The sequence below is a fragment of the Paramisgurnus dabryanus genome, chromosome 23 (assembly GCF_030506205.2).
Source record: "Paramisgurnus dabryanus chromosome 23, PD_genome_1.1, whole genome shotgun sequence".
In the NCBI taxonomy this organism is placed as follows: Eukaryota; Metazoa; Chordata; class Actinopteri; order Cypriniformes; family Cobitidae; genus Paramisgurnus; species Paramisgurnus dabryanus.
Window position 1 is genome coordinate 20,211,144 of NC_133359.1, and position 13,045 is coordinate 20,224,188.

A 13,045-nucleotide genomic window follows, 5' to 3' on the forward strand; every position below is an offset into this window, starting at 1 on the left:
TATCCGCATATCTATCTATCCATCCATCCATCTCTCAGCTGTCTGTCTGTCTGTCCATCCATCCATCCATCCATCCCTCCCTTTCTTTTCTGTCTGTATATCCCCATAGTTTACCTTTTTACTTTTTGATTGTATGCCATCCTTCACTTTATTTAATATCATTACCTGTTTTTTGTCTTATCTTAGCTGTTGATAAATGTGTTACCGTTTTGTTTCTCTTTTTAAATTATATGATCGCTTATATGATCGCTAAACTGGCTCGGTGTTATTTTTGTTTTTTTGCATAGACAGCACACAGGAAATGTAGAAGGGTGAAACCTTTCAAAAATAAATATGCATCCTTTTCCACCTTGCGCTCTGCGAGAACAATAACCTTATCTCAGACATGATAAATGAGTCACAAATGTCAACACATCCATCATCATCTGCCCTCTATTCAGATATAAAAACCCTCCCGGGTAGAGGCACAGATTAACATTATACAATGTTTCCCACCCAGTGCTCAAAACCCTTGAACGGATGCCAGAAGGAAACTGTGTAATCATGATGATGCGTGTTTATATTAAGTGCAGTCAAACACAATGTGTAGCTATTCTCACTCTATTGAATCCATTAATGCCTATAATAAAAAAAGCAAACCATCAAGCTCCTTTTTTTAAGTTTTATTTCAATTTTCAAGTAGACAATAACAATCCAGCCCCAGAGAACATATTACTATTTATCTAACAAACTTCTTATATAATCTTATAAATAAAGCATTGATCTAAATTTATATCACACACAAATGCAAGATTATAAATCGGAACAGATTGTTCACACGTTTTTAAAATCTTTGACAGATTATATACATGTATTATCTATTCGGAATTGCATAGCAACTCGTACAAAGCACTAAAAAACAATTTACTCTATTGTAATGACAACACAATCACACTATGGCAATGTTTATGACAAATGCACACATTGTCAAGAGCTGTTTTATAAGACCAGCTTTTCTGCCATTATTCAAGCTTTTTAGTCTACTTAACAAGTAAATAAAGTAAGTAGTTGAATATATCAGAATTTAAATCTTTAAATGAAGACGATGACATAAATATATATTTATAAAAGACCAGTGCAAGAGGGTAAACTCTCTTTTTTGTTTGGCCTCAATGGCCATTTATGAACCAAGTGCACTAAATAAAGATGCTATAGGTGCCATAAAATAACTATTTCAGGAACCTTTATTTATAATTTGGAGTACACACCAAACGCGAATTCAACGATTTGCTCTAGAGGATTTCTTACAAAGTCAATGCAAAGATGCGAATAGACGCAAACTCAATGCAAATGACATAACTTGAGCGAAAAATTTTCATAGTACGAAGTTAAATCCCGTGAGTAATCTAGAGCGACAAACGCGATGGTTTGCGTTTGGTGTGTACGACGCATATGAGTGTAACCTAAGCAGCCATGGTAGGACACTTTAAGACTATTCGGTTCGACTAGAAAACCGACAGCAAATGCGACAAAGTAGCTGCTAAACATCGTAGAGTGACGTTTTGAATCTAAAATCTGAAATTAAATGTAAATGCTATTTTTAAAGTAGTCAGTATGAAGATACTTTGTCATGAAATGTGATTCCATCTACGAAGGAAACTCAATCTATGTCGCATATTTATGGCAGTAAAATCGACTAACAGACTAAATTACGAATGTAAAGGTAAGATGCACACGAAAATTATTTAATGCTATATTCAGAGTAGTAGTAGTAGTAGTAAATAAGGGAATGTTTGAGTAAATTCAAGCATTTACCACAAAGAGAGAAACTGCCCGTAAGCCACAGCTGAGGAAGCATTCTTAAACGTAGGAGGCCATAAAAACAACATCAATCTCCTACTAGAACAAACATTCGAGAGTAAAAGTCAAGCTAAAAGACGTCTGCAGATGTTTCGGTCACATAACTTAAGTCTACGCATATCTGTAAAACCCTTTGATATGCTATCAGTAACAGCATTAAATATAATAACTAATGTACAGTAGCCAAAAGCAGCAGTAGTATAATAAAACTAATATTTATCTCTCGTGAGGTTTATCTGGTTTGCGTTATATTACAGTAGTTAAGTAAAGCCACTTTTATTCAAAATAATTCAGCCCTGAAATTCCCAAAACCGCTGCACATTGTTTCTAGCCAAGCGATGCAGCTTTGTGCAGCCTTGATTACTATTATAGCAAACTCATGCATTCTGAAACATGACACAAACACTGTCTTCTCCACGTTACAACACAATGAGCGAACGAACATGCTGCATCATAACATGGCTAACGTGTGCCCGGGCCGGATGAACCGGACTCGAGCCTCTGTGGTTTAGATGTGGTTCACACTGCGGTCTCGTGGTCCTCTCTTTGAATCATCTGGTAGTGCTGCCGGTTTTCCAAATACTCGGCCAGCACAAAGTCCTGAGCTTTCTCGGCGTACGCCTTTGGAGATTCACCCTGCAGGTTAAATGAGAGTCATACAGTGAAGAGGCCATGAGCTGATAGGAAGCAGGGTTGGAAAAGTAACTTTGAATCAAATAAATGTATGGTTTGAAACCTGCTGCTCTCACACAGAACTCCTGTCTTATATATAAACACCACAGATCTATTTGCCGCAGCTGTAACAACTGTGGCCATGCAGTGGGCTGAAAGAGATTAATGATCTCACCTGTAGGTCTGTCTTCATGAGGGACGCACCTGCATCCACCAGGTAACCGCAGATGGTCCTTTGGCACAACGCAGCTGCCTTGTGCAGGGCAGTTTTTCCTCTGCGAGAAACACACAACTTATTAACCATTATGACTTCAGTCCTGACAGTTTTATACATGGGTTCACAATGACCCTAAAAAAACAGTAAATCAAATGTGTGTCTGTCTGTCTGTCACTTTCTATAGCTGTCTGTCTGTCACTTTCTATAGCTGTCTGTCTGTCACTTTCTATAGCTGTCTGTCTGTCACTTTCTATAGCTGTCTGTCCCTTTCAATAGCTGTCTGTCTGTATGTCACTTTCTTTAGCTGTCTGTCTGTCTGTCTGCCTGCCACTTCCTTTAGCTGCCTATCTATCTGTCTGTCTGCCTGTCTGTAACTTTTTAGCTGTATATCTGTCTATCACTTTCTTTAGCTGTCTATCTATCTGTCTGTCTGTCTGCCTGTCTGTCACTTTCTATAGATGTCTGTCTGTCTGTATGTCACTTTCAATAGCTGTCTGTATGTCTGTCACTTTCTTTAGCTGTCTGTATGTCTGTCCGTCATTTTCCATAGCTGTCTGTCTGTCACTTTCTATAGCTGTCTGTCACTTTCAATAGCTGTCTGTCTGTATGTCACTTTCTTTAGCTGTCTGTCTGTCTGTCTGCCTGCCACTTCCTTTAGCTGCCTATCTATCTGTCTGTAACTTTCTATAGATGTCTGTTCTTTAGCTATCTGTCTGTCTGTCACTTTTTAGCTGTATATCTGTCTATCACTTTCTTTAGCTGTCTATCTATCTGTCTGTCTGCCTGTCTGTCACTTTCTATAGATGTCTGTCTGTCTGTATGTCACTTTCAATAGCTGTCTGTCTGTCTGTCTGTCACTTTCTTTAGCTGTCTGTATGTCTGTCCGTCATTTTCTATAGCTGTCTGTCTGTCACTTTCTATAGCTGTCTGTCACTTTCTATAGCTGTCTGTCTGTATGTCACTTTCAATAGCTGTCTGTCTGTCTGTCATTTTCTATAGCTGTCTGTCTGTCACTTTCTATAGCTGTCTGTCACTTTCTATAGATGTCTGTCTGTCTGTATGTCACTTTCAATAGCTGTCTGTCTGTCTGTCACTTTCTTTAGCCATATATCTGTCTATCACTTTCTTTAGCTGTCTATCTATCTGTCTGTCTGCTTGTCTGTAACTTTCTATAGATGTCTGTTCTTTAGCTATCTGTCTATCTATCTATCTGTCTGTCTGTCTGTCACTTTTTTAGCCATATATCTGTCTATCACTTTCTTTAGCTGTCTATCTATCTGTCTGTCTGCCTGTCTGTCACTTTCTATAGATGTCTGTCTGTCTGTATGTCACTTTCAATAGCTGTCTGTCACTTTCTATAGCTGTCTGTCTGTCACTTTCTATAGCTGTCTGTCTGTCACTTTCTTTGTCTGTCTGTCTGTCTGTCTGTCACTTTCTATAGCTGTCTGTCACTTTCTTTAGCTGTCTGTCTGTCACTTTCTTTAGCTGTCTGTCTGTCACTTTCTATAGCTGTCTGTCTGTCACTTTCTATAGCTGTCTGTCTGTCACTTTCTATAGCTGTCTGTCACTTTCTATAGCTGTCTGTCTGTCACTTTCTTTGTCTGTCTGTCTGTCTGTCTGTCTGTCACTTTCTATAGCTGTCTGTCACTTTCTTTAGCTGTCTGTCTGTCACTTTCTTTAGCTGTCTGTCTGTCACTTTCTATAGCTGTCTGTCTGTCACTTTGTATAGCTGTCTGTCTGACACTTTCTATAGCTGTCTGTCTGTCTGTCACTTTGTATAGCTGTCTGTCTGTCACTTTCTATAGCTGTCTGTCTGTCTGGAGGTCACTTTCTATAGCTGTCTGTCTATCACTTTCTTTTGCTGTATTTCTATCTGTCTGCCTGTCACTTTCTATAGCTGTCTGTCACTTTCTTTAGCTGTCTGTCTGTCACTTTCTATAGCTGTCTGTCTGTGTCACTTTCTATAGCTGTCTGTCTGTCTGTCACTTTCTATAGCTGTCTGTCTGTCACTTTCTATAGCTGTCTGTCTGTCAGTCTGCCTGCCACTTCCTTTAGCTGTCTATCTATCTGTCTGTCTGCCTGTCTGTAACTTTCTATAGATGTCTGTTCTTTAGCTATCTGTCTGTCTGTCTGTCTGTCACTTTTTTTAGCTGTATATCTGTCTATCATTTTCTTTAGCTGTCTATCTATCTGTCTGTCTGCCACTTTCTATAGATGTCTGTCTGTCTGTATGTCACTTTCAATAGCTGTCTGTCACTTTCTTTAGCTGTCTGTCTGTCTGTCCATCACTTTCTATAGCTGTCTGTCTGTCACTTTCTATAGCTGTCTGTCACTTTCTATAGCTGTCTGTCTGTCACTTTCTTTAGCTGTCTGTCACTTTTGTTTAGCTGTCTGTCTGTCACTTTCTATAGCTGTCTGTCACTTTCTATAGCTGTCTGTGTGTATGTCATTTTCTTTAGCTGTCTGTCTGTCTGTCTGTCTGTCTGTCACTTTCTATAGCTGTCTGTCACTTTCTTTAGCTGTCAGTCTGTCACTTTCTATAGATGTCTGTCTGTCTGTATGTCACTTTCAATAGCTGTCTGTCTGTCTGTCTGTCACTTTCTTTAGCTGTCTGTCTGTCTGTCTGTCACTTTCTTTAGCTGTCTGTCTGTCTGTCTGTCTGTCAGATTCTTTAGCTGTCTGTCTGTCACTTTCTATAGTTGTCTGTCTGTCTGTCACTTTCTATGGCTGTCTGTCTGTCACTTTCTATAGCTGTCTGTCTGTGTCCCTTTCTAAAGCTGTCTGTCTGTCTGTCACTTCCGATAGCTGTCTGTCTGTCACTTTCTTTAGCTGTCTGTATGTCTGTCTGTCAGATTCTTTAGCTGTCTGTCTGTCACTTTCTATAGTTGTCTGTCTGTCTGTCACTTTCTATAGATGTCTGTCTGTCACTTTCTGTAGATGTCTGTCTGTCTGTATGTCACTTTCAATAGCTGTCTGTCATTTTCTATAGCTGCCTTTCTGTCTATCAATATCTTTTGCTGTCTTTCTTTGTATTTTTCTGTCTGTCACTTTCTTGAGCTGTCTGTCTGTCTGTTACTTTCTATAGCTGTAGGTCTGTTTGTCTATCACTTTATTTTGCTGTCTTTCTATCTATCTGTCTTTCTATGTCACTTTCTATAACTGTCTGTCTGTCTATCACTTTCTTTAGCTGTCTGTCGGTCTGTGACTTTCTATAGATGTCTGTCGGTCTGTATCTATCTATCTATCTATCTATCTATCTATCTATCTATCTATCTATCTATCTATCTATCTATCTATCTATCTATCTATCTATCTATCTATCTATCTATCTACCTACCTACCTACCTACCTACCTACCTACCTACCTACCTACCTACCTACCTACCTACCTATCTACCTATCTATCTATCTATCTATCTATCACTTTCTTTAGCTAAGTGAAACCATTACAGACTGTATGAAATATGCCAAAACGTATTTTCAGCACTACTTACGTTGCTTTTTCCATCACATCCAGGATACAAGAAGGAGCTATTAATCAAAAACAGTAAAAGAGATTTTATTGATAAAGTGCACAATTGAAGTTAAAACTCAAATTCAGCATTAAGGGTAACCGATCTACCGTTCTCAATGATGTACTTCACGATCTCTTTATTGCCGATGTCGACTGCATAATGCAGAAGGGTGCAGCCGAACCGGTCCTGAACCAGAAGATTGGCACCTTCTTCGTGAATCTTGACCAGCTGGGAACATCAGCAAGCAGAGAAACATGAGATCTGGCAGTGTAAAGCACTAACAATAGTATTCTTTTAAACTTTCAATACCTTGGCAAAGTTGTCAGACTTTACAGCCTCAAAGAGCAAATTTATTATTTCTGAAAAACACAGAAGAAAATGTTTCTCGTGTTAAACACAGCAAGGGTCCTGAAAGTATCAAGAAAATTAAATGTATGTACCTTCATTATTGTCATTCCAAACCTCTATCCTGTGAATCCATAAAACAAAATTCAATTAACTCAATATTCAAGCTATGCAACTACTTCAGTTTGGCTTGCAACCCCTCACCAGTGATGAAATAATGCAACATTTACATGCAACATATCCTGTATTTACAGTACCTTTGAACAGCTACTGAATCCACTTCTGGTGTTTTTAAGCGATTGGCATTAATAATTTTTGCTCCCCTCCTTTGAGATGAAAGATTTGAAAAACAAACACAAGCTTAGAAGCTCAGATATCCATTTGAACTGATATCTTCTGCCTTACGGTACCAAAAAAGTACTGTGTTTTTGTACATGCACAATGGTAATACCGTGGTAATCTCTAAAGTTCCTTTAAGTACAAGTACCAAAGGTTCAGCTCAACAAAAAAACAACAACACTTTTTGTGTATTTTTTGTATGTTGTAGTCTTTCAATACCACTACTATATATATATCACTTTCATATATATATATATATACAAATACCATGGTATTACCATCTGATACCATGGTATCGCCACAGTACCCTTTTGTGAAGGCTGGTCTAGAAAAGCACCTCAAAGCCACAAATAAGCACATGGAAGTATGGGATGGGTAACTGTATATGTGCCATATACCATAAGGAGAATATGATGCTCATCATGTCTCCATGGAAACAAGCTATGTACATGCAGATTCACCCAGGCTGTACCTGCACAGGCCTTGCTTCGTGTCAGTCCCCGTGTCGCTCTGCATGTGTGGGTCGCTATCTGACAGCATGCAGGTCGACTCGCATTCGGTCTGGCCTTCAGCGTTAGGCTGATGAACCCTGTGAGAGCATTATGGGATGGACAGATGACCTGGTGTTAATGTGTTTACAGTCATGAGCATTCACTTGCATGGAGGGGGGCTGGGTATCATGTACTATAACAGAACAACAGCTACAATGTGGTCTGCCAGATGGGATGTGTTTTTCTAAGCGATGCCGTGCGATGGGCGAGGGGGAGGGTGGGTGTTTACGCACATAGATGAGTGTTTAATAGCAGGGGGCTGAATGGGGGGCCGTCCTGTTTGGCAGGGTCAATATGTTTGTCACTGTAGTCTTTATTTGACACATGCTTTAAAATTGTCTATGTAATTCTCTTTTTCAGACAAACACATTAAAACACTTTCCCTTAGGGAATAGAGCTTTTAAAAAGCTTTTTTAGTGTTTTCATGCAAGCTTGTGCAGATTCAGTTTAGATCCAAAACCCTCTATGTGTGCCTGACACGTTTTCGTGTAAAATTTTTATCAGACTTTTATGTTTGGGTTAAGTAATTTCACTTTAATGGTAATGAAGAGGTTATTTGTCAGTAACTGAAATGTCTTATTTTTACAAATTTCACTTTGTAATTTTTTTTATTGGTATTAAACAAATTTGACTGTATTACCATGTTGTCCAGTCTTTAGTTGTACCACCAGTCTTTAATCATATTTTTAATTTGTATACAATTGCACAATTATGGCGATATCCAGATACATGTCAATTAATATTGTTGAGTCATCTAATCAATAAAGAGAAAACGCTCCCTAAGGAGTTTTTTTTTTTTTACCTCAAATTCATATTTCCGCTATCCACTGGGTGGAGATCTTACCCAACTTAAACACTGATGCATTCACTTAACACTAAAAACAACGTGTTTTCATCAGGCTCTGAATCTGATCTCTTACAAAAGTTATTCACATAAATGGAATTATCTCCACTTTTAGCTAAAAATATTGAGAGATGATAAGAGAACAACTGAAGGTAGGATGAAACGTTTTTTGTTGTTGTTTTTTATAAAATCCCGCTAACGTTATGCATATGAAGTAACCGTTTTATAAAAGCAATAACCCCTGCAAAGCAGTGGGATTACAGTGCATTTTATAACAGCTAAGGGCCGTTGTTAGGCACGACGCGAAGCAAAAATGAGGCAGGTGGTGCCAAACAAGTACACCAGAACCGAAACAACCTGATAAACTAGGGTCATTTACAGTAGCGCACACTTCTACTTTAATAAAATATTAATAGGCTACGTGTTTTTTCACAATGAGGTGGACAGCCTAGGCTTATTGTTATTAAATCCATATGGACTGCAGGTTATATGGTACTGTATGCCATATGAAAAGTATTGAAGGATGTGGAGAACCAAACTGGTCCCCTTTGAAATGTAGTTTCAAATTAAAGCATTTTCATTATTAAAGGGATGCTCCACTTTTTTTTGAAAATATGCTCATTTTTCAGCTCCCCTAGAGTTAAACATTTGATTTTTACTGTTTTGGAATCCTTTCATCTGATCTCCAGGTCTGGCGGTACCACTTTTAGCATAGCTTAGCATAATCCATTGAATCTAATTAGACCATTAGCATCGTGCTAAAAATAACCAAAGATTTTTGATATTTTTCCTATTTAAAACTTGACTCTTCTGTAGTACCATCGTGTTCCTGCTATTGAAAGTTGACTATTTTCGGGTGCTGTGTAATATCATTGCCCCTCCTGCAGCCATGTTACGGCAGCAAAGTCATTGATTATTACGCCAGAATGAGAGTATAGTTCCTAGCCATATCTGCCTAGAAAATTGCAACTTTTAATTTTGCGATGGTCTTAGTACACGATGTAACTACAGAAGAGTCAAGTTTTAAATAGGAAAAATATCAAAACTCTTTGGTTATTTTTTTGCGAGATGCTAATGGTCTAATCAGATTCAATAGATTATGCTAAGCTATGCTAAAAGTGGAAGCGCCAGACCTGGAGACCAGCTGAATGGACTCCAAAACAGTAAAAATCTAATATTTCACTCTAGGGGAGCTGGAAAATGAGCATATTTTTAAAAAATCCCTTTGAAGACAAGAGTTGTTCTTCAGAAAGCATATTTCCAAAAGGTACACTTTGAAAGGGGGAATCATCTTATAATCAGGGACATCTTATCTTTGGGACAATACAGTACATGCAAGCTTTTTTGGCCAATATCCTCTTTAATCATAGTAGTCATAGTAAACAGTTGCTAAATTACTAAAGATGCAACTCAAAATATCTCAGATGATGAAAGTCAGACTTCTAAAGGTAAAAATGAAGAAATTGAACCACACATTAGGGGGCGCTGTTATGCATGTGGCTGCTACATTCGGGTTGTATTCAAATCAAAGTACTCACAAGGGACCCAAATTTGAATGTGAACCACAGTGTTTTTGACGTGGTGTTTAACGGATTCTGCTAACAAAGTGATATTTCTGAATGCAATGAGGCCGGGATTAAGCAGATTTGAAGCTAAAGTATTTGATGAACGTATAAAAAGTGCCTAGAGCAGTGTTTCCCAACCATTGTGCCGTGGGACACTAGTATGCCGTGACAACTTGTTTGGTGTGCTGTGGAAAAATAACACTGCCACAGTGTTTTAAAAAGCGCTTGAAGCTAGCTTACCAGGATTCTGAGTTGATCAAAGCTGCATGTGTCACTGTCATCAATTCTAGCCAGGATATCATTTGTGTTCATCAAAACAAGATCAAGTTTCACATTAAATGTGAATACTACTTTAAGAGAGTAGATTATTTTCAGTTTAACAAGTCATTTAAGCATTGCAATACAGGTTTGTGTAGATCTTTTAATGCCTATTGTGAAAGTGGTGTGCCGTATGATTTTTTTACCTATCAAAACAAAAAGATTGGGAAACACTGGCCTAGAGCATTCAGTTATTATCATTATCTCATTTCTGATGTCTAACGGTTTTTACATCCAAGCCCTTATATATCTATATCGCCATCTATCTCTCTATATATCTATATCTATACAGTGATGCCCAAAAGTCAGAGACCATATTAAAAATCTGGGATTTTTAATTTAAATATGAAAAAAGAGTTTTTAGACTTTTAGACTTAGGAAAAAGTAAGAAATGTTTGCACTTTTTCAGGAAATTTCAGGTTTTGCATTAATCATTTTTATAAGTGCATTCATATTAAAGTTCATAATTTATCTATTTAGTTTACATTAGTACAACAATGCACCCTTAAATACTACAATGCAACCATGGCGAAATATTACATATAAAAATGAATTAATATGACATTTTTTGTTCATTTTTAAAACCTTTTAACATCTCTACAAAGATTTCTGTCTTGTATTTTTTAGTTTAGTGCAGGGGTCTCCAACCTTTTTGTGAGCAAGGGCTACCACAATGGAGGGCTACTTCATGAATATAGTCTCCTTAAACAAAAACAAGGCAAACCCACGCACATAAAGTACTCTACTAGTGTAAAATGGACCATCAAAGTAAAAAGCAACATTCAACTGCACCCTGAGGCTGTGTAAACGTTTCTTGCAGCCGCAACAGCATCAGTCGACGGACCTTAAACACCTTTCCTCTGTTATCTTTTAAATGACTCTGTAGCTTTAATCTACCTGCACAGTGGAGGAGGCTCCGAGGAACAGGCCGGAAAAGCAAAAAGGTCTGCGTCGTCGAAACACTCCCCCCCAGTTTCCATCACCCCCGGCATTCCGGGCGATGTGCCCACCGTCTCCTTGGTGACCAGCTCCGGGTCCAAGATATAAAGCTCATCCTGGGAGATTTCTGTCACGTAGTTTAGATGCTCCTGGAGAGAGACGCAACATTTTTGAGCGAAATGGAATGAGGGGACGTGTAAAAGCATTGTGAATTGTAAAAGTTCACGGTTACCTGACCGCGGTCTATTCTGTAGAAACGATCCGCAGTTGTCGCTGTGCATAAATCAACAATAAAAATCAGTGACTAAAAACCACAGCTGAAACAGGTTTGCTGGTTTTAGAGGCTACTGGTCAAGATGGGAGACCATAGCGTTAATCAGTTAAAACAGCTTTGGCCTGTTTTTGTACACATTATGCAAACATTTACTGTTTTGCTAATAGTTTAAAATGCTGTGCTTACAGTCCAGGAAGCACCATTTTGGTGAAAGTTTTGGCATTCGTGGTGTGTCTGTATTAACACCATCCCCCTCCTATAAGAAAGCCAGAGAGAGAGAGAGAGAGACATAGGGAGAGATAGATAGATAGAGAGAGAGAGAGAGTGAAAAAAGAGTCTTGTCCAAAGCAGGCTGTATATACAAGTTGGTCACCGTGTGTTTTTACAGGCAATAATTCAACAGGAACTCATTGTGCAATGGGTATCACATATACAATACTACATGTTTGGCATTAGTTGTTCTTATGTTACTGCCAATAACAACAATCTTTCAAACTGATTTCTAATGTCATTTCGAACAAACTTTAAACAAGCTGAAAGCACCTCCTGTAACTTTTCGATATGTTGCCGACACGTCTCCAGATCGCTGCTCCCAGGAACCGTAATTGCTCCCATAGGAATAGCTGGAAAAATGAATGAAAGTAAACAACAAGTTTAGGTACAGACTAAAAGGTGGTAGATTTTAATAAGGAGGAGGACAGGAGATACTCACAGGCCTCCTTGAGCTTCTCCTTATCGTAATGCAAAGCTTCATAATCACACATGCTGATCCGATTCACCTGGATCTTAAGGTTCTCCGTGATGGGCAGCTGACTACATCCAGAAAAAAACTGTCAGTTATCCTCAAAAATTCAATGCATTTTATTTGGAAACGTTTGGAGAATAATTCAGTAAATTGATCAGTGAATGGACGAATGGATTGGTGTGGTTTTAAAGTTGAAAGATGGATCAATGACTACTTACTCGTTCAGCTGTTGAAGAGAGATTCTTCTCTTGGTCTTTTGAAGCATGTTGGACCGGTTCCTGAGGGTGATACGTATGATGGATGGAGCCAGTTTACAGGGCTCTCCGTCCACCTGTACAGGAATGGGCTTGAAGGTGGTCAAGAGCACCTCCTGACACTGATGAAGCCTCTCACCATGACCTCCAACCTGCAGGGTGGCCTACAGAAAGACAGACCAACATCTGTAATTTGACTGACATTTACAATATAATAAATGCTTTAGTCATTTAAAAAAACATTGTATTGCTTGAAGATGCTATTGGTTGGTGAAACTTACCAAAGAGGTCATTGTGAATCCGATGACCTCGATAAGTCCGTCGTCGTGTCTCTGAGGTCCAAAATCCTGATGTTCGCTTGGGTTTCCCCAAGGCATGGTACCGGCGCAATATCTACAGTGGTTAATACAAAGATCAGTCAAAATAATCTCAGTTTAATGAACACCGAAGTAGAGTCCCATGTCTAGATTTTATTTTATCCCAAAATAAACACAATTTGGGATGGGGAATTGCTTTTCAAATGAGATTTTCAGCCTGGGATTCCCAATGTGGTTTGATAACCTTTATCTGTGGTATGGCTTTAGATGCCTTGAGAATATAAATGGTCAGACTGGTGTGGACTGGCCAC

The 13,045-nt window shown here is 38.6% G+C and overlaps 1 protein-coding gene across 3 annotated transcripts in view; it reads right to left on the reverse strand.

Moving 5' to 3' along the window:
• Positions 1-1,369: 1,369 nt before the first annotated feature.
• dgkzb (diacylglycerol kinase, zeta b) overlaps positions 1,370-13,045 on the reverse strand; it is a 42,281-nt gene continuing 30,605 nt past the window's right edge. For all 3 annotated transcript variants that reach the window (XM_065291490.2, XM_065291489.2, XM_065291492.2), the window contains exons 19-33: positions 12,699-12,810; positions 12,382-12,581; positions 12,131-12,231; positions 11,962-12,041; positions 11,605-11,674; positions 11,377-11,417; positions 11,103-11,293; positions 7,400-7,516; positions 6,846-6,914; positions 6,684-6,712; positions 6,553-6,602; positions 6,351-6,471; positions 6,223-6,259; positions 2,687-2,786; positions 1,370-2,475 (exon numbers count right to left, since the gene is read on the reverse strand). In XM_065291490.2, the coding sequence (XP_065147562.1) occupies positions 2,359-2,475; positions 2,687-2,786; positions 6,223-6,259; positions 6,351-6,471; positions 6,553-6,602; positions 6,684-6,712; positions 6,846-6,914; positions 7,400-7,516; positions 11,103-11,293; positions 11,377-11,417; positions 11,605-11,674; positions 11,962-12,041; positions 12,131-12,231; positions 12,382-12,581; positions 12,699-12,810 (1,435 nt within the window). In that variant the 3' untranslated portion in view covers positions 1,370-2,358. The remainder of the gene's footprint in view (positions 2,476-2,686; positions 2,787-6,222; positions 6,260-6,350; positions 6,472-6,552; positions 6,603-6,683; positions 6,713-6,845; positions 6,915-7,399; positions 7,517-11,102; positions 11,294-11,376; positions 11,418-11,604; positions 11,675-11,961; positions 12,042-12,130; positions 12,232-12,381; positions 12,582-12,698; positions 12,811-13,045) is intronic.